The sequence below is a fragment of the Myxocyprinus asiaticus genome, chromosome 28, assembly GCF_019703515.2.
Source record: "Myxocyprinus asiaticus isolate MX2 ecotype Aquarium Trade chromosome 28, UBuf_Myxa_2, whole genome shotgun sequence".
Taxonomy (NCBI): Eukaryota; Metazoa; Chordata; class Actinopteri; order Cypriniformes; family Catostomidae; genus Myxocyprinus; species Myxocyprinus asiaticus.
Genome location: NC_059371.1, coordinates 13,683,189 through 13,706,337, shown reverse-complemented (window position 1 = coordinate 13,706,337; position 23,149 = coordinate 13,683,189). Strand labels below are relative to the sequence as shown.

Here is a 23,149-nt window from a genome sequence, read left to right as displayed (position 1 = left end):
TACGAAGTCCTTCATTTGGAATGGTAAACGTCCCAGACTACATTTCAACAAATTACATAGGCCGATTGACAAAGGTGGGCTAGGCCTACCCAAAATTTTGTTTTATTATTATGCGTTCAGTCTCAGGCATTTGGCTCATTGGACACTTCCACCTGAAAGATCCCCTCCCTGGTTTTTTATTGAACAGAAATTCCTTGCCCCTATTCAGACTAACCGGAGATGTTAAGTCACACCCCGTTATTTCACATTTGCACATGATTTGGACAAGAGTGGCCAGAGTATTTAATTCAGACATTTATTTAAATGTTGCCTCAAGCATATGGCTGAACCCAAAATTATGTATCAATAAGTCCCCTTTCTGTTGGTTAGAGTGGATTGTGAGGGGGGTTGTTATACTTGGCGAACTGTATGAGAGTGGAGTGTTGAGATCTTTTGAGAATTTGGGTCATCATTTTGGGATTCCCAGTCTCAGTTTTATAGGTATTTACAGCTGCGCCACATGCTCTGTACGGGTTTTGGGAGTAGCACACACCCCCCTAAAATGGCAGATACTCTGGGAGAGGTGATTACTGCTTTTGGAAAAGGTCATGAGGCATCAGTGTTTTACTCCCTGCTAATTCAGAGTCTGGGGGATGGAGCTTTAGCTTCTATCAAAAGATTATGTGAAAAAGATTTGAATTTGGTATTAGAGGAAGAAGTGTGGACTAGGATTCTAAAAAATGTCAAGTCTGCATCTAAAGATGCAAGGGTTCGCCTTATGCAATTTAAGATTTTACATCGATTTTATTGGACCCCCTCTAGATTATATAGGCTTGGTCTTAAAGACACACCCAACTGCTGGCGTTGTCAATCAGAAGTTGGAGACACAACTCATGCCTTTTAGGGGTGTGTTAAAATTCAAGATTTTTGGATGAAGGTGCAGAGCTATTTGCTTGACATTTTGGGCATTCAAGTTTTGCTTTGCCCCAAAATTTGTATTTTGGGCGACGGAGAGGTCATAAATTTGGGGGACAAATTTATAAAAAATTGGATTTTAACAAGTGTTATGATTGGCATACAAGTCATTTTAAGGGGCTGGAAATCCGACGGAGCACCATCATTCCCGGAGTGGTGTGCAAGAATGGGGAGGGTGGCAGCGTTTGAAGAAGGGGTACTTAGAGGACTGGGTAATTTGGACTTGTTTATGGAAAAATGAGGTAAATATTTGGCATTTTTGGAGGGCTCTCGGGGAGGGACAGTGGAGAGAGAGATGTAGATGTAGAGGTTATCTGTGTGATTATTATATTTTATTTACTTAATTATTTTATTTTTTAATATTTGTTTTTGTGTGTCTATAATTATGTGGTACCACTGGGATGTTCTTATGGGTGGGGTTGGGGGCTAGTAATAGAGGGGGGTAAGTATTGATTCTGTTTGTATTTGTTCTTGCTTTTATGTGTTAATATAGGAATCAATAAAAAAATATGAATCCAAAAAAAAAAAAGTAATAAGACCTGCTGTTCTGTAATCTGTATGAATTCATTGGAATCTGATAATTAAATGCAAATGGACAAACAGATGGTGAATGCACAGTCCATTATGGAAGATTAAGATTTCTTTGATATAAAGATATATTGTGAAATGTCCTAATTTAAAAATTAATTCTTTTTTTTTTGTTTGTTTTTTTGTTTTGTTTGTTTTTTAAATCAATTTCAACAATCAGCTTGTACAGTTACTCAAAACAAAATGATTTATATTACATTTCTCACATTTAGAGAAAAATATTGTTAGCACCACCATTACTCATGTCAAAAAATGTAAAATGGTGGTCTGATGACTTTAATATTTGCACAGAAACACTATAAGCCTTATTCAAAAGTGGAATGTAGCAAATAACCAGTCAATCGAACACATTCATATACACTGGTGGCCAAAAGTTTGGAATAATGTACATATTTTGCTGTTTCAGAAGGAAATTGGTACTTTAATTCACCAAAGTGGCATTCACAAAGTATAGTCAGGATGAATGAATGTTACATTTATATAGTGCTTTTCTGACACTACACTCAAAGTGCTTTACACAGTGAACAGGGGAATCTCCTCAACCACCACCAGTGTGCAGCATCCACCTGGATGATGCAACAGCAGCCATAGTGCACCAGTACCCTCACCACACACCAGCTATTGGTGGAGACATAGAGCCAATTAATGGATGGGGATTATTAGGAGGCCATAACTGATAAGGGCCAATGGGGGAAATTTGGCCAGGACACCAGGGTTTCACCCCTACTGTTTTCAAGATATGTCCTGGGATTTGTAATGACCACAGAGAGTCAGGACCTCAGTTTAACATCTCATCTGAAGGACAGTGCCTTTTTACAGTATAGCATCCCCATCACTATACTGGGGCATTAGGACACACACAGATCACAGGGTGAGCACCCCCTGCTGGACTCCCTAATAGCTCTTCCAGCAGCAACCATAGTTTTTCCAAGAGGTCTCCCATCCAGGTACTGACCAGGCTCAATCCTGCTTAGCTTCAGTGGGCAACCAGTCTAGAGCTACAGGGTGATATGGCTGCTGACAAATCAAGGTCACAGTGCTTTCTTTTCCTGTCTACATGTGCTTCTCTTCCCTTTTTCCTCAAGCATTCTCTACTGGGCATTACACTCTAAATGGAGCTGGTTCAAATGGCATCATATGTCAGAAATAGATTCCATATTGTCATCCTGACAAATGCCAAACTGATCTTACTGTTTGGCCATAACACAAATATTCACCAATTATCTGGAGGAGAAAGCAGCTTAGTCAGCTTAACATCAAAAATTAATGAAGAGTTCATTAGTAATGGAAAGGATTTAGTTGGACTTGAGAAACATTGTGGTCATGCCTAAATGTGTATGATGTAGAGGTGTTGAACAGCTGTTGATGGTTTGCTATTACTTTCCATACTGACTGTATGTTAAGGCTTTTGTTTTTATGAATTTCAAGTTACTTTGCAGCGTCTTTTATTTATAAAAATGGATAGTGCAGAATAAGCTGTTGTACAATAACCTATGTCAGGACATGTATGACATATGCAGTTTAAATTCCAAGTTGCTGTGCTGCTCGCAACTGTATTTGGGCCAATAATATTTTTTTGGAGGAAGAATTGTTTATTCCGATTAATATTTTTATTAATAAATCAAACTATTTATTGGACATTGATGTCTTTTATCATACATCAATAGTGGCTGTTTATTACAGTGATTTCACCATGGTTAAGGGGGCCTTATCTATGATCAAATCCCTGTAACACATTGCTTCTAGCAGCTACTACCTTATTTTCATGTTTGCAATGAAATCAGTTTGCAATTTTGAGGTCTGTATTTATGCACTGATTGGAAATGTGATACGCCGAGAGGATATTCTGATCTCCCAAATTATCTGATCATTACTTTTGGAATTTTACCAAACAAACACATGAAAGAGTTTATCTCGGTTAGTAACAGTCAGTGACACACATGCATACTTCTCTGATTGCTATAATTTACTGTTAGTGATTCTTAACCTGACCTCATTTGGAATATCATGAGTAACACTTTTATAGACTTAATATAGACTTATTTACAATAGTCTGTTTGTTAGGATCACAACATTCCTAAACCATATTTCAGAAAAATTAAATCAATTTGTAATTATATATCATCCCTAGTTGGAATTGTGACCACTGATCATTTTGTATAAATCAGACTGGCAATAACAGTAATGATGTTTATTCCCCAAAGACAGTCTTGAGGTCTTTTTCTCTCTCAAAGACTGAAGATACAGTATGAGGATATATATATAACCCCTGCTATCCAACAGAGGCTGATTTTAGAGCTGGCAGATGATCAGATCCTGCCTGGTGTAAATCCTGAGTGATTGTGAAAAGCAACACTTAAAAACTCTCCTTATAAGGTAAAGGATATTATGTGATGAGTTGTTAATTTATACAGAGGTTCAAAAGTGGTTCAAGAGTATGTCAAAATGCTTCCATTTTGAATTGTTCTTATTTATTACAGTTTTGCATTACAAATTATATTATCAGCATAACAATTTGAGTGAAATGAACATTAATTTTTAACTTAGTATTTGGCATGCTCCCCTTTTACTTTAATGACAGCATAAACTTGAGCTGGCATCAACTGATTTGGGAATGTTTCAAAGCGCATCTTGTGTGCTTCAATAGAAGCAAGGAAATCTGACTTTTGAGTCAATGACACACATGTATTAACATATTTGATTAGTGACCTAGAAATAGTGCAGAATATTAAATATCTATTTTGTATTTAATGTCATAACCAGTGTTTTTCATATTTCCAGGTTTAAATTCAATTTTTGAATCCCAGATTTTCAACATATACCCTCGAACTCCACTGTATTTGTTCAGAATAAAACATGTAACAGGAATGTAAGTGAAAAATTGGATTTACATGAATCACTACTGTTGAATACCATTCATGAATCTCTTAAAAAGTGATTTAGATCCTGCAAGCATGCAACCTTCTGTCTTAAATCGGTCATAACTTTCTGGACACTTTATTACAGCTGATTGCCATAATGAAACACATTATGAATGATAGCAACATTTTATTTACAATAGAAATGGACAAGTAAAAATAATTATAATAATTATATTACAAAGTAATCTGTTGTGTATTACAGCCACACGTACATCCAAAACAGCTGAACAACAGTGAACTACAGCAAAAACTAAGACGATACATCTGCCTGAATGTTTAAAGAGATCTAACCAAACAGTGACAATTACAGCTGTCGGTTCGCCGTATATTAAAAGATAAAAAAATGTTTTTTTGTTTGGGGGTGGGTCATAATTATAAAAAAATTTGGTCTGTACATCATCAGCCCGCCATCGGCAGCCAATCAAGCACAAAATAAATAAATAAATACATTAAAATCAATAAGAACGTAAAACGTTTAAGCAATGCAAAGTAAAACAGATATCACAGCAGCTGCAGTAGTTCACGTTAACGTGCATTCAGTGTTTAGGAAGCATAAGATAAAACAAAACATGAATAACTGAAAGACCATTTAAAAAAAGATCAGCATGTGACTGCAATGGTGTGTGTAATGCTTTGTGCTCATGGAAAAACACTGTGAGGATGTACTAGGATGTAGCAGCTGTACAGATGGTCCACATTATCTTATATTGTATAATTTCCAAACATTTGGTAATTTCTGTAAAGGGTCAAATGGATTTACTTGATTTTAACCAAGTATAAATCAAATCATCTTAGGTAGTTTTACTTCTTATTATTAGGTATCTTAACTAATTCTTAACCTTTTGCTTTTATGCTATTAGGGATAGTTCACCCCAAAATGAAAACACTGTCATCATTTACTCAACCACATGCTTTTCCAAACCCATATGACAGAAATTTAATTTTTGGGTGAACTATTCCTTTAAGAATGTGAAAGAGTATATAAAAAAGATGATTGTGATCGCACAGAGTAGAAGGATTAGCATAAATGAACTGCTTCATTCGTAACTTTTCATTTCAACCAAGTGTGCAGGGATGTACATACTGTACACATTTTTGACAGCCAGGTAAACAAGGTTTTTTCTTCTTTTTTACTGATATAAGCCAACAAAAACAGCAGAACATTAATTAGCACACATTAACACTGAAGAAACAAACTCATAATGACTATGAACAAATTTATAACTGAGCATTGTGAACGTTACATGACAACCTATTTACCTAAATCAATTGTCAAGTGTGTTAATCGGGTTAAACTTCCATTTACATAATCATAATTATCAAATGTGCCAACCATATATCTCTGAATTCACAGTGAGTATCCATGCATGTTAATGTACGGTATATAATACTGTATTCTATGCCATATGGAAAGCATCACACATGGCCCTTTTACGGACAGGTCCCTTAAACCAGTGTTGTTTTTGTTTTAAAAGTTCGGAATAAAAACAAGGTATCCAAAAAATCTTGCTCGCACAATGTTTCTAACATGTACAGTTCAGGTAAGTTTTCAAGAGATCGCATAACATGGTAAAAATGTCTATGGGTGTGTGAAGCAAGATAATTCATTTAAATTGTCCTTAGGAAATGTTTTTCTTTGAGAGCTCTTAGTATTAAGACGCTGAACACAGCGGCAACATAAATCACAACCCACCAAATACATAAAAGCTAGCAGTTTCCTAAAAATCTGCCAAACAGGTGGTCTGCATAAGACTTCTTTTCTTCTTGCTTCAAGCTTGATACTGCTGACAACATTCTGAGCTGAATATATTAGATGAGGAACTTCTATAGACATCAGAAATGCCCCAGACACCCAACAAACAAACAACAGAAGTTCAGGAAGCACCTTTGGATCTTTCAGAGGCACCGTTGTGTGTTGGCGAGGGCTGTGCGAATGAAATCTTTCATGAAAACACTGACCCTTAGTGTTAGCAGAGAGAGCAATTCAGCAGAGCAGCAATAATGTATATGTAGCATCTTCTTTAAAATCTGCAAATGCTGCATATTTAATTGTAACAATGTCTAAGATCTCTGTCTCAAATATCTTTTTTTCTTCTCTGAATGCTTTAGTGCTCTTCAGGAAGTGAGAGTTCATGCCTCTGGGTGAGGTCTCGGCTCTCTCTCTTTATTTCTATTCTCTTCAAGTGTCTATCCAAGGTTACAGGTCAAAGGTCAGTGACTTTATTCTCCACAGCTGCAGCGATCTGTTGTAGTCTGTATCCCAACTGCATCTTCTGAGCTGTGGAGTCCTCCTCTAAAGCTGTGATAATCTGAAAAGACACACAAAATAGTTATAGACATGGACAGGATGGGGGATTTTTTATTGTGTGATGTCTGAATTTTTCTTCAAATGTGTTCTGGTGAAGAAAGTCATACACACCTGGGATATCATGAAGGTGAGTATATACTGAGAGAATTTTCATTTTTGGGTGAACTAACCCTAAGAACACGTCAGGGTCATATTTCATCCCAAAATCAAAAGAAACAAAAACTAGATATCGCAGTAGATACGTATCCGCATTGTAACAAGCGCTCTCAGAGCACACGCGTATGTAAAGTGCGCACACATAGGCCGCCTGTCAGTCAAACAGCGTGTGGCTGCAGAGGTGAAGAAATAATCGAAAATCGACCAGGGGTTCTCTTGCGATTGTCTTTTCGATCGCGATCGACATAATGGGCACCCCTGGGTTAAGGTTAGGGTTAGGTTTAAAGGTGTAGGGTCTCTGCAGGACTCCAAACAAACACAACAAACACAGTGCATGAATGTGATGTCCGACTGTTGCAAGACTTTTCCTGGTAATTTGGGGGGGAGGGGGTAACTTGTAGTAGCCTTGTACGACGCAGACAGACCCTTCTCAATAGCACCAGTGCTACCACAAGAATAAGTAGACATCCAAACATGTGTGAACCTTGAATCTGGTGAAACAAACAAGAAAATCTCACCTGATCATAGTATTTGTTGATATACTTGTACAACTCATGTAATGCCACTAGATGATTAACCTCATTACAGTAGTTCTGCAAGAGAAGCACAGCAATGGTTAAATAATTTCAAGACCTAACAACACATAAAATGGGCACATAAACTTAATTTGATTTTTACAACATTTCAATACTTTACAGAGGCTTTTATTTTATTTTTTATTTTTTTTTAAGACCACACTCATAAAATGTCCAAACATGCAACTCACTCTGGAGAGTTCAGTTAGAGTGGAGTTCATCTCTTGGTCACTGACAGAGATGGTCTGTCTTATATCTGAATAATATCTGATAAAATGCAATCATAAAAGTAGTATGATTATTGCATGTTAATTAAACATTAATGACACATTAATAAAAACATTCTCCATTCTCCAGTCTCCATACATTTATAGAATAACAGCTCACCTCTCCACCATTTGTTTGTACCGTGGGATGTCTCGAGCGTACAGGAGCTTATTGATTGGGGAATCCTTCATGAATGGTATATGAAACATGAACCAGAGCTGTTAAATAATGGTCTTTTCATCTCACTTTTTTACCAGAACAATCTGCATTGCATTGACTACTCATTCTGATTGGCTTACCCTGCCCAGTTTATGGTCAGCGATTGTGCAGGAGTCCATGAAGGTCTGAGCAATGACTGACAGCACTGCATCTACATTGTCAGAGGCCTGAACATCAAAGATGAATTGTGGGTTCTTCAGAATATTGATCCAGAATCTCAGAGGTAAGCTACAAGACAGAACCAAAATGTAGGTTGTGACCAAATGATGTTTGTTTCTGCAGCGATATGTGCAGGAAAACCTGAAGGTGAACTGCAAATGTATTAATAATTTTATTCTTTTAAAATGGTCTGCTTGACTGACCTGTTTGTTTTCCATATGTGGATTGTCTCTGGGTCTGTAATGTTGTGCTGTGCTGCCTGATCATCCAACAAATCAAAGAAATATTTCACAGCCAAAGGAACCGGTCGACTTGTGCTCAGAATTACAGTGAACAGATCGTCAACGAATTTCTGCAGCGTACCCTAAAATAGAGCAAAAATAGTGAAAAACTTCAAAAGAAATAGTGACCAGTCATAGCACCTAAAATATACACTTTCCATTATACATTCATGCAAATTTTAACGCAAATCTCAGCGCTGATTGAAAAAAGTTAATAGGCATGTTGAGAGGGCACTGCTTTAAGTGGTACCTTCACAGACAGCAGGCGAGTTAGGTAGATCTCTGGTATAGCCTTGGCTCTCTCTCGCTCTTTGTCTCTCAGGCTGCCTCGTCTGTGTTTGGGAAGCTCAGAATCCTCACTGGCCTTCACCAGGTGCCATTGTTTCACTCCTCCCTCTTCTCCATCTTCCAACATCGGGGTCTCTGAAAGAGAAGAAGAGAGAATTTAAGACAATCTGTATGTTAAAAAGAAACATTCACATAGGCTGAATAACAATTCATCTTAGGAGACTCACTCTCTCCTGGTATGTAGTCATGGCTGTCATGGTGGATTTGCTTGGATTGTCGTGACACCAGTGTTACTGTGGCACCATCAGGGACCTAAAGAGAAACAACAGGAAATACTTAGAAATCAACAATGACTCGCTGTGAAGAATCAGTACGTCAAACTCATTATATGGCGTTCTTATTTTAAAAAAGCCCTGAAGAATAGCCTGAACCTTGTAATGTTGTAAGGTGTTGAGACGTTTCAAGGACCCCTGAACCACTGATGTCAAGTCCTGATCTGACAAGATCAGATGACCAGCCATTCCTGCCCTCCACTCTATAAAACATATGAAAAGAGGAACTGTGTATACTGAACACTGAATATAAAGAAAGCAACATAAATAATAACAGTAGTTATCTTCTGGTGAATAGCTCAAAGTCTTCAGTTACTATACCGGCTCCCTGTCAATCTTACCGAGATGAACGGAGTCTGCGGAGGGTCTTTGGCAAAGCGACGTGCCCTTGCATGTGTGCTCCAGTACCTTCTCTTTCACCTGAGTGATGGTGTCACAATCCAGCACTTTGGTGGGGACTGTCTGAGACTCACCAGCACCTCCACTGCTCACCAGAACATTCAGAGTCTATGGAAAAATATGGGAGAGATCAAAATATACAGTTGTTTGATTCACATTTGAAAAGTGCTCATGAATAACTCCTTTTTAAGATTCAGTCATTATATACTATGTTTTATTATTTGTGATTGAATTATCAAGATAAAAGGCTAGATAACGAATGAAACATTAAAATGAACTACAATAATATGTAACGTGGCCCCAAACAATAATTAGACATTTAAGCCATATTTCAAAATGTATGAATGTCATTGCATTAGACAACAAAATATCAAACCAAGTGGCATTTGTTTCAAAGAAAGATAGCAAAAACAAAACATTTCATATAGCGTAGCTATTAAATTAAATGAATTGAAAAAAATATTTTGACCCTTTGTGGTTGTCAAACTTAGTAGAACTTGTCCATAGTTAATGTACTAGAATACCTGTATAAACTTGAGGAACTGACTTTTTAAATATGACACCAGCTGGTTAAAATTCATTTCAAATATGGCCTCACCTAGCATCATTTGTTTGCAGATCCCACTTGGTTTTATGTTTTTATAAAAACTCAATTACATTTTTATTTTATTTTTATGAAGCCATGGTGTATTTCTGTATCAAAGTCTTTGTACAGAGTGTGTGTCTCTCACCAGTGTGTGGTACTCAACATCTTCTCGCAGTAGCCGGTTGTCATTGAGTGTGTATTTGGCTTTGCCTGTTACAGCGTCCACTGGACCCTTATCTACCTGATGCTTTATGGCTCTGAATAGCATGTAGAACGACTCGCCCGCTGTGTCCTGACAAAAAACATATAAACACTCACTAGCAAAGAGTTGATACAGCTGATCTGACTGAAATCCACCATCCATCTTTCATCAATTTCACTTCATGCCATTCATTTCTACTCCACGTAATGTGAAAAAATTGGATTTTAAATGACAGTGAACCAAACTAATCGTGTCACTAACCCTGAGGAAGGAGTAAAGGCAAATGGACATCCAGTTTGTCAACAGCTTTTCCACCACAGACTCAGTCCTGTAACAGATGAGGGTTATATTGAAAATTATTTAAATCATACATCATGTGCCTGTGATGTAACAAGTTCAGTGTTTATATGCAGTCTAATATGAATTTAGTGATTACAATGTAAAACAAGGGAATTCAGTGATTGCAATGTAGAATATAATATGGATTCCATATTTACAATGTAAAGTAATGAGGATTCTGTGATTAGAATGCAGAGCAATGTTATTCAGTAATTACAATGTAAAATGATTCAGTGATTCCATATAGAGGGGGATGACAAACAGACTCATCACTATTGTATGATTTGAGGTGTACTGACCTGCGTAGCATGAGTTTGGGGTTTTTAGTGGTGTACTGCTCCACCAGGTGACTAAGCAGAGTTTTTAAGATGTCTGTGAAATACTCTAGCTTGCCGTGCAGTGCCACCGTGAGGAGGGAGGCCACATACGCCCTGTCCCTTGGAGAGAAGGTCCGTTGGGCTTCCAGAGTGTGAATAAACTGTATAGAAGTGCATAAACAGAACAGATGAGTCTCCTCATATCCGACATGAAAACATCTTTTTGGCCCATAAAATCTTTTGTGTGGTTGAAGAATTATTTTTTTAACAAGCTCATGTTCTGGTGAGATTGATTTGACTGGTTTACTGATTTATTTTTCAGAAATGTTAGTGGTACCTAGTAACACTGTTTCTGTGTCAGAGAATGTTTGCATGTAAAAATGAATAGAATTTATTCATGTTTTTTTTGCCCTTTTTCTCCCAATTTGGAATGCCCAATTCCCAATGCGCTCTAACTCCTGGTGGTCACATAGTGATTTTGCCTCAGTCCGGGTGTCGGAGGACGAATCCCAGTTGCCTTCGCGTCAGAGACAGTCAACCCGCACATCTTATCACGTGGCTTGTTGAGCGCGTTGCCACGGAGACATAGCGTGTTTGGAGGCTTCACGCCAACCACCGCGGCATCCGCGCTCAATTCACCATGCGCCCCACTGAGAACAAACCACATTATGGCGACCACGAGGAGGTTACCCCATGTGACTCTACCCTCCCTAGCAACCGGGCCAATTTGGTTGCTTAGGAGACCTGGCTGGAGTCACTCAGCACGCCCTGGGATTCGAACTAGCGAACTAGCGAACTCCAGAGGTAGTAGCCAGCGTATTTTACCACTGAGCTACTAGGTCCCCGAATTTATTCATGTTTTATACTATATCTAGGGTCTCTGAGACCCCAAAACAGAAGAAACTGTGGACAGTAGAAGTTTTTCAAGAATATTTTTATGATGAGTTCTCATAATATAAGCAAAGTCATGATCCAACCTGATACTTCAATGTTCAGTATGTTTTTTTGATCAAAATGGTCATGGTGTCTCTTAAAAACCAAACAGGACATAACAGTTAGGGAAAAGACCACCTTTGTGAGGAACAGTTTGCTGTTGAGGAGGTTAGACAGCTGAACCAGGCCTTGCTCCACAGTGGCCCGGCGACAAGCAGGAACATCCAGGTCCCGTCTCAGCGGAGACTCCCGGTGACCAGGGAAGAAGATCCTCTCAGAGTACCTGCGATAGTCCAGGAATGGAATTCCAGATCCCATCAGATCACTGGACACATCCATCATTTCAGTCATCAGATCTGCACAAAATACAGAAGCACTTTTTTATAATATACTTAAGGTATTTTGTAATGCAGCATAAACAGTGTCTGTCTGTTGTTAGTGTGTTGGTCGCTGACCTGTGAATTCCTTTTTACACCGATCTCTGACACTGGTCTCCAAATTCTCCAGTTGGATCTGGACCTTCTTATAGTCTCTTAGCGCTTGCTTACTTTTCCTCCTGTTAATTACACACACACACACAAAACAAACACATAAAAATATAAAAGGATATTATGCACTGCTGAGACACTGAGTCTGGTACATTTCTGTGTATTCTGAGCTCCATGTCCTGATGTATGCCAGTAATGTGATTTGTGTTTTGTATCGCAAGTTGCGAGATGTAAAAAACATAAATGTAATTACAATATATGGCCAAATGTATGTGGACACCCAGACACCCCACCCATAAGTGCTTGTTGAGCATTTAATTACAAAACCATTGGCTTTCCACTAGATGTTGGAACAGGCATGTGGGGATTTGCTCACATTCAGAAAAAAAAGAGCATGAGTGAGGTAAGGCATTGAGGTTGGGCGCTGCGGCCTTGGAGCAGTCTGCACTACAATTCATCCTAAAGATGTTTTTGGCTCTTTTTATCTAACCCAAGTCTGGGTTTTGTGCAGGCCAGAAAAGTTCTTCCACACCAGACTAAGTAAACCATTTCTATATGGATCACACTGACAACACAGGGTCATTGTCACTCCCGAAACTGTACACTATTCTCTAGAAAGTAAATTTATGTTCTAGTTTTAAGATTTGTCCTCACTGGAATTGAAAGGCCTAGCCAAACACATTCATTACAATGGGGTGTCTACATACTTTTGTCCATGTAGTGTATGTCTAACATAAATAGGTAATAATCTGTGTGGAAATACCTGTATATGAGCACAATAACCAGCACAATAAGCGCAACAATGGAGGCTCCCACCCCGACCCCCACCTGGGCCTCCAGAGGAAAGGCAGCCTGGCCTTGAGAATCATATTGCACCCGCCCCAAAGAAAAGTTCAGATTCCCCATCCTCACCTATACATACACAAACACATATAGAGTTCTTTATATTGAATAATTGAGACACACCACAAACAAATGTCTTTAAATGTAAGTTGGCGTACAGTGAACTCTGGGAGAGCATCAATGGACTCTCGTTTCTTGGTCAGAGATACTGGTGGCTGTTGTGTTGGCGGCTCACAGTACAGGTGGTTCCTGGTTAGAGTCTTCACAGCACACTCTCCATCTCCTATTAGAGCAGCCACCTCCTCCTTAGTCATGGCCAGGTCCAAGTTCTCACCCTAGATCCATATCATAAGTGAAAGATTATAACTTTAAAGGTCAAGCGTGTGATTGCATAAAAAAAAAAATAAAAAAAAAAAAAAACAGATAAGTAAGAAATTCATAGATTGATTTAAAAATTATTTCAAAGCATTTAAAAACACTTTCAAAACATTGATCTGCTTGTTTTAAAAAGTCCTACATATCAACATGTTTGTAGTTTGTTTGAACAATGGCAAACAGGGGTAGTGTTTGGGAAACTGAATGGAAACAGCGTTTTGCAGTTCTGTTTGTTACTGCAGCCTCTTTTCTCATATATTGAGATCAAGGACATTTTGTTTACTTGCAAATAAGCGTCCCAAACAAAACTTTTGACTAGCTCAAAGATTCGATTTGACTAGATCTTCTTTTGAAGTGCTTATTGTAGCAGTCTGAGAACTTGTAAACACAGCTTTATTTCCAGCTGGACCAATAAAACCCAGTGCACTTTGAATCTCGGAAATTACGCAAAGTCAGCCAATCAGATTGGAGCTTGCCATTTTGAGAACGCTCTTGCCATGTTTGTGCGCAATATGCATCAGAGGTGAGTGGTCTATGGGCAGAGAACAGTGTGTAAATAATGACCAAACTGCTGTACATTAAGTGACCTCAGACCTCCACAGAGATGATGCTGCCGGGTTTGTGGCGGAAGGGCTTGCTAGGGTCGTGTTGATTGAGGGTATGAAGAACAGGGTTCAGCTCATAACTGAAGGGGCTTCCACTGACTGCTTCAAATTCAAAGTGGATGTTATCCAGGAGGAAATGCACTCTGATGGCCGCACGAAGGGCCTCAGGTCCCACCTCCGGAGTGGGACATAGGATGAGGGTTGAGCTATTCACTGTGCAACGTTCCTCAACCTGACCAAGAACAAGACATGAAGAAACAGGGTGGAATACCGTATTACAGTACTTGACATTTTGATTTAAAGTCTGAAACTTAGGCTAATAATAAAATTATTAGTTTTGATCTATTTTATTTAGGGCTGTCAAAGTTAAAGTTTCAAAAATAGAAACACCATTATTTGTTTTTAAACCCATTTAACATGCATTTTGATGCTTTTTGAAATATCTTTTTGAAATATCTGAGTTTTTTGTGTGAGTGAGACAAGAGCAGAAATCTACATCTATCCACTTTAGTGGACATTAGTTTATACATATACAATAAACATAAATACATTTTTCTACAATTGTCATTACTGAAGCCAATATTTGTGCATGTTATTTTGTTTTCTTTGCTTAAAAAGGATCTCAAGGGATTATCGCAAACAATGGAGTGCATTGATAGCCATGATTTTATTATGAGGGCACAAGCACAGACTCACTTGTGTAAACTCTACCTGTTTGATGACACACAGACTATCTTCAGGACAGTTTGGTTCTGGGACTATCCTTCGCTCTCTTCTGAGAAGGCTGTAACGTCTGGTCTTCTCATCAGCCCCCACACTCATCCTCCTCCTCCTCTTTCTCCTCTGAGAGTGTGGCTCCAGTGGGGTCAGGGTCACACGGATACGTGGCTCCTGTACCACATCCAGATTTTGGCCTGACACTCGAATGATACGGCCCCCGCTAAGAAAAACACAATTAAACAATCTTAGACTATTTATAATACATTTATTATTTCCAAATGACAATGGTTATGGAAAAAAACAACATTCATGTGCCATTTTGTACAACACTGGTACATGGGTGTTGTATAATTTATGTACTGTTAAATTGGTTAAATACCTATCTACAAACTTCTCTTCAATTACATTAAAGAGGACATACCATGAGAAATAATTTTTTCCTTGATCTTTTAACATAAAAGATTTCCACATACTATGGAAATTGGCATTAACTACTTTACTACTATACCCTCCCTTCCCAGAATACCTCTGAGGCTCACTGGGTTGACTGCTTTAAATTATAATAACAAATGTGTTACCTTATGTAATTTATATATAAAATATATGACTTCTTAAAAAAATTATATTTCTTAGAGCTGTAAAAATATCATCATGTTCCTCACCTAAGGAAGCTTTTGGAAGGAACAGCATTGGTCACATTGGGGTCCGGGGTGTAATGATAGAGGACTTCCTGTAGATGGCGCTCTGCTCTGCCAAACCGCATTGTAACACCGCTCTCTCCAGTTCTGTTGCTCACTCCAGTAACACATTCATCACGCTCATTGTGCTGCTCCGAAGAACTGCCCAGATACAAACTGTATTACAATTCAGATCAATTTAACGTAAAAGAGTTACCAAACATGAACAAGCTCAAATAGAACAAAAATACATCATACACCCGATGTAATCAGAGCAGATTGAATTTCTCAATTGGTATATTTAGGGTATAGCTCATTGGTTTGGATCTACAAAGTCAAATATCATTAACAGTAGGATGACTGATTAATTTTGACTTAATCAGCTGTACATAACATCTGCTGTGTGTGGTCGAGATGATATCATAATGAGATTAAGTGATGACTCTTGGCTGGAATGCAGTAGAGGACATAGCTCAATGTAGTCACTCACATGTGACATGGGACTCCACCAATCAGGATGCTGATCTCACTGGAATGGCCCGTCAGAAGGTTCCGTCCCGTGATGGTGAGTGATGTGCCGCCCGACATTGGGCCTTTCAGAGGAGACACACCCAATAACACTGGGTCCTTGAGTTTTGAAATACAGAACACGTACAGACAAACACACAATAGAAAACAGCTGGTTATACACGTGTGGTGTTATGCCAAGCAGTGAAATTATTATACAGTTATCTCATCCAGTTCAAACCTTTGAATAACAGGTGATGGTTCACTGAAAAAAAGTAACCCTCATCACCATCATGTGGTTCCAAACCAGTATTATTTTCATACTTCCCTGGAACGCAAAAGTAGATGTTTGGCTGCATGTCCATGATGCTCTTTTCCACACAATGAAAGCGAATGGTTACCAGGGTCTGTCAAGCTCCAAAAAATAAAAATAAAATAAATAAATAAATTATATATATATATATATATATATATATATATATATATATATATATATATATATATATATATATATTTATATATATATTTCTTACGAGTCCCCTGTCCGAAATATTCCTTCTTCTGAAGCCATAGAATACCTTTGTGTGAGGAAAAGACGCCGTTATTCACCGATAATCTACCCCTTCTCAGTAGTCCTCAAATCTCATTCACATTATCATGTATTCAAATATGGCACATCAGGTTTGACAACAATCAAACGGCATTGTTTTTTGAGTATCGTAACCAATCGTGACGTACTAAGATTGAAAATATGCGTATTCAAATTCTAAGAATGAGATTTGAGCGCTAGAGTGGAAAGATTTTCAGTTGATAAAAACTTAAATTTCAGCCTGTTCCTCACACAAAGATACTGTATGACTTTTAAAAGACTTGGAATATAGTGCACAAGTACTCTTTTTTTTTTTTTTTTTTTTTTTAGCTTGACAGGCCCTGGTCACCATTCACTGTCATTTTACATAAAAGAGCAGCATGAATACTCAGCCAAACATCTATTCCTGTGGTCTACAGAAAAAAGAAAACCATACTGGTTTGGAACTGGTTAGTAAATGCTAAGAGAATTTTCATTTTTGGTAGAACTACCCCTTTAAAAGTGTAAGTCAAATACCTCTGCCACTTTTGAAAACATTTGAATTCCACACATTATATTCATACTTACTAAACCAGTTCTATCTCATTTGAGGCATGTTGGATTAATGGTTACCTGGTAATGGAAGCGCTGGGCAGACTGCCCGATTCCTCCCCCTTTAACCTCCACAGATATGTGTCCGCTCCGTTCCCCCCCACTCGCTGTGGTCTCACAAATAATACTAACAGGCACACATAGGGACCTCCCATTAATCAGTGCAGTGGGTCAATACTCTTCATCAAACTGTGCAACTCAATTGCCTGAAGCCATTAATACAATATCATTAGCGAATGCCAGTATTATACAGCATGCCCTCACTCAAAATTGGGGTAAGAGCCATGTTCACACCAATACTCCTTGGATATACTGTAATATGCTGAAATGAGGTATGCTTTTACCTGGATGAAACCTCGTATCTGTCAGGTATGACAGTGCAAGGGACTCCTGCTATTGTGACAGAGTGCTGGATGTCTTCTGCTCTTTGACCCAGATTAGAGCCAGAGATCGTAACCACTGTACCACCCTCCACTGGACCAGAATGAGGCTCAATCTACGATACAACAGAATACGAGTTCAATAAGATAAAAGGTTCTATGATGAGCAACCGCATAGCAATGCCCTGGAATCCATCCAAAACACCAAAGCATCGTGGCACATTTTGCATGGGAAATCACCACTCACCTTCAGAAAATGTAAAAATCTACTTATGTCTACAGTTGTTGGTTCATTTTATACCCTCTGACTAGAAATAGTATGTGCGGAGAGCCATTGAAAACTGCAATAACCCTAAAGCTTTTAATGATTTAGGAAGAAGTGGACAATGTTTGATTAGGTCACCTTTCAAAGAGACATACTTGAAAGCTTGGGTCACTGCGAGAAAAGGGTAAAATGTCTGTGAGGGTTTGCAGTTATCTAGGTCATCACGAAATGCCAGGTAAAATTGTGTGTTCAGCCTGACCACATGAAAATTACGTTAGCGTGGCAACATTTTTGCAAAATAAAATTACTTTCATTACACGTTTCACTGCAGTTTCCCAGGGAATGTCCACCAGGGGGTGCCAAAAGCAAGTGAAATGGTGTTGTAACCAGATAAGGTTTTACAGGTGAATGTTAGATTTTAAATGAAACCAAAGCAATAGTGTCCTACAAGAATCTGAGAGATAAACAAAACAGACATATTTACTCTGAACCAGGGACTTAAAACCAAAGTCAAGGAACGAAAACCAAAACCAAAAACGAATAAATTTTGCAGAACATAACTGAAAATGGGAACAAAGGCCATTCAATTGTTCCGGACTGAAAAAGTTATTTTAAATGCAGGTAACCAGTTAATAACCGGTTAATTCTGTTCCAATAATTTTTTACTGAAACCAAAGACTAATTGGTTTATCACATTAAATTTCGGAAACTACACCACTTTCTGTAGTCCAAAAAATGGGACTTTCCTCTCTTTAGTAGAACATGATAAGCATGTGATTTGATCCTGAAGGAAACCACTGCATCACACATTTATTTGCCCGATTAAAAGTTGTGGATGTAGCCTTCCATGACATCCTGAAGACCTATTTAACAACTATATAAAATTAATTCTTATACATGCACGGTTAATCCAGATACAAGGAAAAATGTAAAATAAAAATTCTCAATTATTTCCGAATCTTCACTGAATTACTGTTAGATATAATGCGTTTATACAAATTTGATGCTGCTGGGTTTTGAATGAGAAGCAGATCTGTAAATTAAAACAAATAATTAAAATAAAATAATTTTTTTTTTTTAAATAATTACAATAATTTGGCCCACATAATGACATTTAGTCCAAACGTGCCAACGTACAGTGCTGTTTTAACATTTACTCTGGCAGTTTTATCCCATTTACATATCTCGAAGGGGAAGTTCACTCAAAATATAAGACAAGATTTTCAGTGACTTCAGTAAGGGATAATGCACAGTTAGCTGGACTTAATAACAAATTAAACCCTGTTGGGCTGATTAGAGCCCTGAAGGGCTTTATTTTGAGATACTGTACATCTGACTGTACATTATCCTGCTTATTATATGGCTATATTTAAATTAATAAATAAATGGACATGAAATATTGATTTGAGCTAAAAAAAAAAAAAATTATGTGAGAAGAACACACAGAGTGATACAAGATAAGTAAAACTAGCATTGCAATGTAGAAAATCAGTTATCTAGAACAACAGCCAGTTATAAAGTTTAGCAGACATTATACAGAAACTTACTGCAGAATGCATTGACTGACCAATCAGAATCAAGCATACCAGAACACTGTGTAATACTGAGTTTTATTACACAGCTCTCTGAATATTCTGATTGGTCAATCTCACCATCCAGTGGTCTAATATTTCTGAAACAAAGTGATATTTTGCCAGACATCCAATTATTGCCAGTCACCTCATCAACTCTGCGATCTCTACAAGAAAGCCAGTAAAATAATTTAAACTCAAATCAACATTTCATGTCCTTTTATCTACTGATTTGACAAGTAGGATAATAAGAAGTCAGACACAAACTGGACAAAAATGTTTTCTGGACACTCTGCAGTCTCTTCTCACATCATCATGCAACACAAAATATTTAATTTCAATAATTTCAAATCCATCTAATTTTTTTACTTAAGTAGCCGTGTAATAAGGGGGATAATCTACAGTCAGCTGGTCATTATGACAAAATGTACCTCTTCCACATCTGGGACCTGATCACCCATTCTGGTTTATTTTGCAATAATGACTGGCTGACTGTCCATTATCCCTTACATATTTCAGTCTATTCATCATACAAAGCTATTGTATGGCACAGAAGTCATATCAGGTTTGGAATGAAATGAGGGTGAGCAAATGATGACAGATGTTCATTATTTATTTTTCGTTTTTTGGGGGGTGAACTACTCCTTTAAAGGGATAGTTCACCCAAAAATATATATTCTTGGATGGACTTGCAAAGCTGAGATATTCTAAAAATCTTTGTTTGTGTTCTGCAGAAGAAAGAAAGTGGGATGGCATGAATAAATGATGAGAGAATTTTCAAATTTTTGTGTGAACTATCCCTTTTAAGCAAGCCAACTCCCATAGCACAAAGTATAGATGTTATTTGAACAGATCAGCAAAAACCTTATGAACGCATCTCAGAGGACATCAAAACACACATGTCCGACTCACACTCAAATACACCCACCGTGTATATGTGAGGAGCAGGGCAGGTATGCTGGATGTGGTCAGTACAAGAGCTCTGGTATACGCAGCTGGAGCGAGACCCCTCACACCACACACACCCGTACTGCTGATCAGCCGTGTGACAGCGGCTGCAGTCGGAGCGGCCCACCGAGCAGTTATACAGCCGTACTGCCAAAGAAACATATGAAACACTGTAAAAAACAGAATACAAAACATACAAATCGGGGTAAGACCCCGTTTTAAGCAGCTCGCTTCAGTGCCGCTGCAGTGCAGCTACAAAAGAGCTTTCACACTGACAGCATTCCTGCTGCGTAACAGAGCTGCTGCTCGATACAGAAAATAAAGTGATACCACATTGAATGTTTTCTTTAATAACGGCCACATTGAGAAATGGCTACTAATTACAAACAAATTATTGGGAGTGGACCATTTATAATTATTACTATGATTAAACTTGATAACATGGGACCCTTAAAAGTGAAGTGTGTAATTTCTGTGCCACTAGCATAACCAAATAGAAATGCAAAAATAATGATTGTTTTCAAGCAAGTTTCCCGAACACTCCCCCATTTTCCATTAGTCACCAAAACAGATAGTGCTGCCGAAACTCGTTGCAGCATTGGGACGGTCATAATGCTCAAACAAAAAGGAATATTCTGGGTTCAATGTAAGTGAAGCTCAATCGACAGCATTTGTGGCATAATGTTGATTACCACAAAAAACTTTCTTAAAAAAAAAAAAAAAAAAAAAGTCTAGGTTAACAGTGAGGCACTTACAATGAACATGAATGGGACCAATCCATAAATGTGGAAATACTCTCTGTATCTAAAGTATAGCAACAAAACATTACCAAAATGCATGTTAACATGATTTTAGTGTGATCAAATCCCTTACTAACCTTTTCTGTGCAAAGTTAAAACCAATTTGTTGCCATGACAACATAATGTAAACCCTAAAACCATAAAATGAACATAAAATTTATTTAAACAATTTTACAGCTCAAATAATACATGACTGTTAACAGAATAAATGCAAGTGCTTTTACAAAATTAGAAGCTTCACCTTTCTGCCTTTAAACCCTCCAAAAATTGGCCCCATTCACTTCCATTGTAAATGCTTCACTGTAACCTAACTTGTATTGAACCCGGAATATTCCTTTAAGCTGGGAGAGAAGAAAGTATTTTAACATCGAACCACAAACTTGCACAGATGCCTTTTTCAAAGCAATGGGTAACTCACTCTATTTTTATGTTGCTTCCTAAAAGCCTATATTGCAAAAGATTGTGTTGATAAATGGGTTTACAGCATTTTCACCATATTTTCTGCCATTCAGCGTACTACTCACAGTAAAAATAGCCTCAATGCCAAATCACTGCTTGCAGCTATGCAGCACTGCTCTGCTTACGCTCACAGTGTGAATGCTGTAAATTGTTAATGTGGACAAAAAAAAAAAAAGAACAAAAAAAAAGTGTGGTGCCTATGCAAGTTGTGCGAAAAAAGTACCATGCAGGTCTTTTGGATAGTCCATCTGAAATGAGTCTCTCCTTCTGACCGAGATGAAGCTCTTGTATTCTTCCACAGCAGTAGAGTAGGAGTACTATGAAACCAAAACACATATATTTCACACACTTCATAGCAGCGTAAGATAATTGTGTGACATTTTTAAGTACCATTTATCCTTGGTTTAATAGAAATGCATCAAGCTGTACTGTCACATTTACTGTATACCACTTTAGCGGGCATGCTATCAGACCTTGTGTAGTTGGCAGGTAATGAAGAAGAGAGAAGGCTGAGTGTCGTCCACCTCAACAAAAGCGTCCACCACCACTGATTGGCCCTCAATCACCAACACACACTGGTAATCATGCTCCTTGTCCTTATGAATCATATACACAACTTATAAACAATCATTTAGATATGTATTTTCTTTCTTTAAGCCATAAATGTCAAACATTCTTTCAAATATGAAACTTGAAATCAAAATAGAACCTATATATTAGTTTTAAATGTTGCTGATCTTATTGTGCTCAATTCAAAAAGTGCACATTATTATAAAGATAAATATTTTAATTTTTCACCAAAATAACATTATCTGCCTCTGAGGTAGCTTCTATTTTCTGCTTTACCAAGTCTACATCATTGTGGAAAAATAACAGTAACCAATAAAATGTTTCACCTCATTAGAATCCAATCAAATCCCGTTGGATAAAATAAAGTCCCTCATGATATTCTCCATGTCTTTGAATGATCTAAATAACATACACTTGACTATAAAGCTCCAGGTATTGCATTACCTGGTAGAGGTGTAAGTTGTGTCCCACTAGAGTGATCTTCCTCTCAACATTGACAGGTAGGAGGAAGCTGCCCTGGACGCTCTCCACACACGGACAGGCGTGAGAACCTATCATTGGTAAACTCTCTTCTTCCTGATCACAGACAGATGGACAACACACTTCATTCATTATGCTGTTTTCTCATTCTCCAACACAGCTTTTATAGGTACAGTACATACTGAGTGTTGTATTTACAGTGGCCCCAACAAGCACTGAGACTTAAGTCACACTTAAAAATTAATGAATGTCATTGTTTTAGACAACAAGGAGCAAGTGTACCAACAAATATTGCTTAAGCTTCTCTCAGAACTAACTTCACCTTCCAGAGGCATTTTTGTAATCACCTTTAATGGTGTTAAGGTGAGTTTTAGTGGATGTATGTCAGTTACCCTCAAGTTCACACAGGTGTACTAGCAGAGTAACTTCAGGTGTAGTTTATCATATTAACTATGAA

At 37.9% G+C, this 23,149-nt stretch overlaps 1 protein-coding gene across 3 annotated transcripts in view; it reads right to left on the bottom strand.

Annotated features, from left to right (window-relative positions):
* Nucleotides 1–4,577: 4,577 nt before the first annotated feature.
* Nucleotides 4,578–23,149, bottom strand: part of LOC127419099 (plexin-B1-like) — a 139,339-nt gene continuing 120,767 nt past the window's right edge. For 2 of the 3 annotated variants that reach the window (XM_051660217.1, XM_051660218.1), the window contains 27 exons: nucleotides 22,657–22,788; nucleotides 22,116–22,238; nucleotides 21,866–21,959; nucleotides 20,364–20,530; nucleotides 17,564–17,715; nucleotides 17,241–17,346; nucleotides 16,023–16,159; nucleotides 15,518–15,694; nucleotides 14,832–15,075; nucleotides 14,125–14,367; nucleotides 13,314–13,490; nucleotides 13,076–13,224; nucleotides 12,280–12,380; nucleotides 11,963–12,180; nucleotides 10,874–11,052; nucleotides 10,497–10,563; nucleotides 10,179–10,325; nucleotides 9,390–9,555; nucleotides 9,148–9,251; nucleotides 8,944–9,028; nucleotides 8,679–8,851; nucleotides 8,351–8,511; nucleotides 8,069–8,216; nucleotides 7,890–7,954; nucleotides 7,694–7,769; nucleotides 7,446–7,520; nucleotides 4,578–6,772 (listed from right to left, as the gene is read on the bottom strand). In XM_051660217.1, coding sequence (XP_051516177.1) covers nucleotides 6,668–6,772; nucleotides 7,446–7,520; nucleotides 7,694–7,769; nucleotides 7,890–7,954; nucleotides 8,069–8,216; nucleotides 8,351–8,511; nucleotides 8,679–8,851; nucleotides 8,944–9,028; nucleotides 9,148–9,251; nucleotides 9,390–9,555; nucleotides 10,179–10,325; nucleotides 10,497–10,563; nucleotides 10,874–11,052; nucleotides 11,963–12,180; nucleotides 12,280–12,380; nucleotides 13,076–13,224; nucleotides 13,314–13,490; nucleotides 14,125–14,367; nucleotides 14,832–15,075; nucleotides 15,518–15,694; nucleotides 16,023–16,159; nucleotides 17,241–17,346; nucleotides 17,564–17,715; nucleotides 20,364–20,530; nucleotides 21,866–21,959; nucleotides 22,116–22,238; nucleotides 22,657–22,788 — 3,771 coding nt within the window. In that variant the 3' untranslated portion in view covers nucleotides 4,578–6,667. The remainder of the gene's footprint in view (nucleotides 6,773–7,445; nucleotides 7,521–7,693; nucleotides 7,770–7,889; nucleotides 7,955–8,068; nucleotides 8,217–8,350; nucleotides 8,512–8,678; nucleotides 8,852–8,943; nucleotides 9,029–9,147; nucleotides 9,252–9,389; nucleotides 9,556–10,178; nucleotides 10,326–10,496; nucleotides 10,564–10,873; nucleotides 11,053–11,962; nucleotides 12,181–12,279; nucleotides 12,381–13,075; nucleotides 13,225–13,313; nucleotides 13,491–14,124; nucleotides 14,368–14,831; nucleotides 15,076–15,517; nucleotides 15,695–16,022; nucleotides 16,160–17,240; nucleotides 17,347–17,563; nucleotides 17,716–20,363; nucleotides 20,531–21,865; nucleotides 21,960–22,115; nucleotides 22,239–22,656; nucleotides 22,789–23,149) is intronic. The other variant, XM_051660219.1, reaches the window with a different exon arrangement.